The following is a 2,408-nucleotide window of genomic DNA, read 5'->3' on the forward strand; positions in this document are numbered from 1 at the left end:
AAAGATACGAGGTCAGGCCTGCTTTCAGGCTAGGCTGATTTTGAGATTGGTAATGTCTCCTTATTAGGCTTACTACAAGGCCCATGTCTGGACAACATTCATTCACTGAACGTTTAAGGCCTGTTTTGGGGCCTGATTTCTCTCAAGGGCCTATTTTAAGGCCCACAAAACTGAACATTTCCTTGGGGCCTTTTGTTTAAGTTCAATACCTATTTGAATACCTTGGCAATAATACATGGACATACTAATTAATTGGGGCCTTCTCTTGTTAGTAGAATACTTACTAGAAAGTCACAGTTCTTCTAGGTCGATTTTAGAAATAAATGAGATGAGCCTCGCTAAGCAAATATATAAATCGCGGGTCCCTCGATAAATGCTTAAGTTAAATACTTAGACTTCGGGATAGGTCGTTTAGCGAATTTCACGGCCTTCCCCAAAGACAATAATGCGATAGTCTCTTTAGGCACGCGATTTAATTAATCTTACCTTCGTAATTACGGGTGCACATTCATGTGACCCAAATCCAAATCTCAACAAAGTCGAAATGTGTTAATAATCACGGGTGCACTGGTGCAACGTGGTTCGAGACGCATTTTCACGACGTTGCAATTCTTATTAAAATAACAATAAAAGTGGTTTACTAATAAAGGGCACGTAAGTTAGAACATGTTTCGGAATCAGATAAAATCAAATATGACAATTAAGCGACCGTGCTAGAACCACGGAACCCGGGAATGCCTAACACCTTCTCCCGGGTTAACAGAATTCCTTACCTGGATTTCTGGTTTGCGGACTGATAACAGAGTCATAATTTCCTCGGGTCGGCATTCTACTGGTGACTTGGGACACCCTTAATCTCCCAAGTGGCGACTCTGAAATCTTAATAATAAATCCCGTTCCGATTGTCACTTCAAGTTGGAAATAACTCCATTTATCATACCCTCTTTACGCGGGTGTAGTAAGAAAAAGGAGGTGTGACAGGTGTGTGTGTGTGTTTTTGATTAAGAATATGTATTTAACATACTGTAACCTGAAGTTTTTTCTTGCAGAAGTCATTGCGTACGTTTTTAAAATACAACCATACCTGTAAGCCTGCGCAACAAAAATGAGTGATTTGAATTTTAGCAGTAATATAAAATTGTGCAGGAGCTTATTTTTTTTATTCCTATGAAAAAAATCACATTTGAATTATGTCATACAATAAAGAAAGTCTAAATTCAGACCAAGGATTATTGAAGCTTGGAGTATTTTTCAGTGTGTTTCTTGGAATATGGATGAGGTGCTGGAGAAGACAAGCAAGTTGTTCTGTTATGTCCCACTTGTTTACATCGACTGCATTTGGTAGACTTGAATGGTACTGATGATTCAGTCGCAGGTATATGCCTCTTCTTTTGTCTTCTTCCTTGTAAAATCTCTACATCGGGAGGTTTTGTGATTTCAGATTGTACATTTTCTGGTATTTCCCATGATTGTTGATCTCCCACAGTATTCACATGCCCTTCATATGTTTTAAACCATGTTTTCCTTGAATACCAATTTGAGCAGTAATCAGATTTCTGCAAATATCTCTTATTAATAGCAGCAATTGCATGTGGATAGGGCAATTCATCAAGTTGGAATTCCAGGCAGTCACAAGTTCTCTTCTTTACGTCCACAATGAATTTGATTCCTTCACTATATATTCTAAACAACATTGAGTCAAGGTTGAACACCTAACAAGGAATAAAAAATTAAAACAAATTATATTAGTGTATTTTTCCTTCAAAACGAAAAAGTATGAAATTTTTTAAATGTAAGCAGTAAATCACTGCAACAGATCTAAAAAGCTGAAGTTAACAAATATACTCACAAACATTTTGCAAGCCAAGTATCTTCTTAGTCATCTCTTCTTCTGCCCATATTGATACTCTGTGAAAAGTTTCATTTGCCTTTTTTCTCCGTTCATAAAACCACTCTCCCAGCTTTTCTTGGATGAAATCTAACATTCTTAAAATAGGCATTTCTCTCCCTTTTAGTAAAACGGAATTCATTGATTCTTGTCACGACCCAAACCGAAGGGCCGCGACGGGCACCCGGTGCCTTACTCAACCGAGTACCAACGTAACATATCTTTCTTATCATACTATCATGGGTAAATGAGCTAGAAAACCCTTCATGAGATAACAAGAATAAAACATAAGGGAATACTTAACGTATGATGACCCAGCATGATATACAAACTTATACATGTGACATACGGGCCTATAAGGCCGACATGACCATTTGTAAACTCAAAACATAGGCCGACAAGGCCATACAAGTATCCATACACCTGACATCTGTCTACAAGCCTCTAAGAGTACATAAAATTATAAAGGTCGGGACGAGGGCCCCGCTACTACCAATACAATACATATACCAAAGCATAC

General features: G+C 37.9%; 1 protein-coding gene across 1 annotated transcript; it reads right to left on the minus strand.

The window, feature by feature from the left end:
• Positions 1,230 to 2,000, minus strand: LOC109228025. The gene is made up of 2 exons (XM_019393209.1): positions 1,854 to 2,000; positions 1,230 to 1,712 (listed from the first exon to the last, which is right to left on the minus strand). Exons 1-2 carry the CDS (start codon positions 1,998 to 2,000, stop codon positions 1,230 to 1,232), a joined length of 630 nt encoding a protein of 209 aa, XP_019248754.1.

The sequence above is a fragment of the Nicotiana attenuata genome, chromosome 6 (assembly GCF_001879085.1).
Source record: "Nicotiana attenuata strain UT chromosome 6, NIATTr2, whole genome shotgun sequence".
In the NCBI taxonomy this organism is placed as follows: Eukaryota; Viridiplantae; Streptophyta; class Magnoliopsida; order Solanales; family Solanaceae; genus Nicotiana; species Nicotiana attenuata.

Excerpts from the sequence above, each read along its gene's own strand:
- LOC109228025 (XM_019393209.1), bottom strand. The coding sequence starts at position 2,000 with ATGCCTATTTTAAGAATGTTAGATTTCATCCAAGAAAAGCTGGGAGAG. Across the intron at positions 1,713-1,853 it reads AGATACTTGGCTTGCAAAAT|GTGTTCAACCTTGACTCAAT; the intron begins GTTTGTGAGTAT and ends ATTCCTTGTTAG.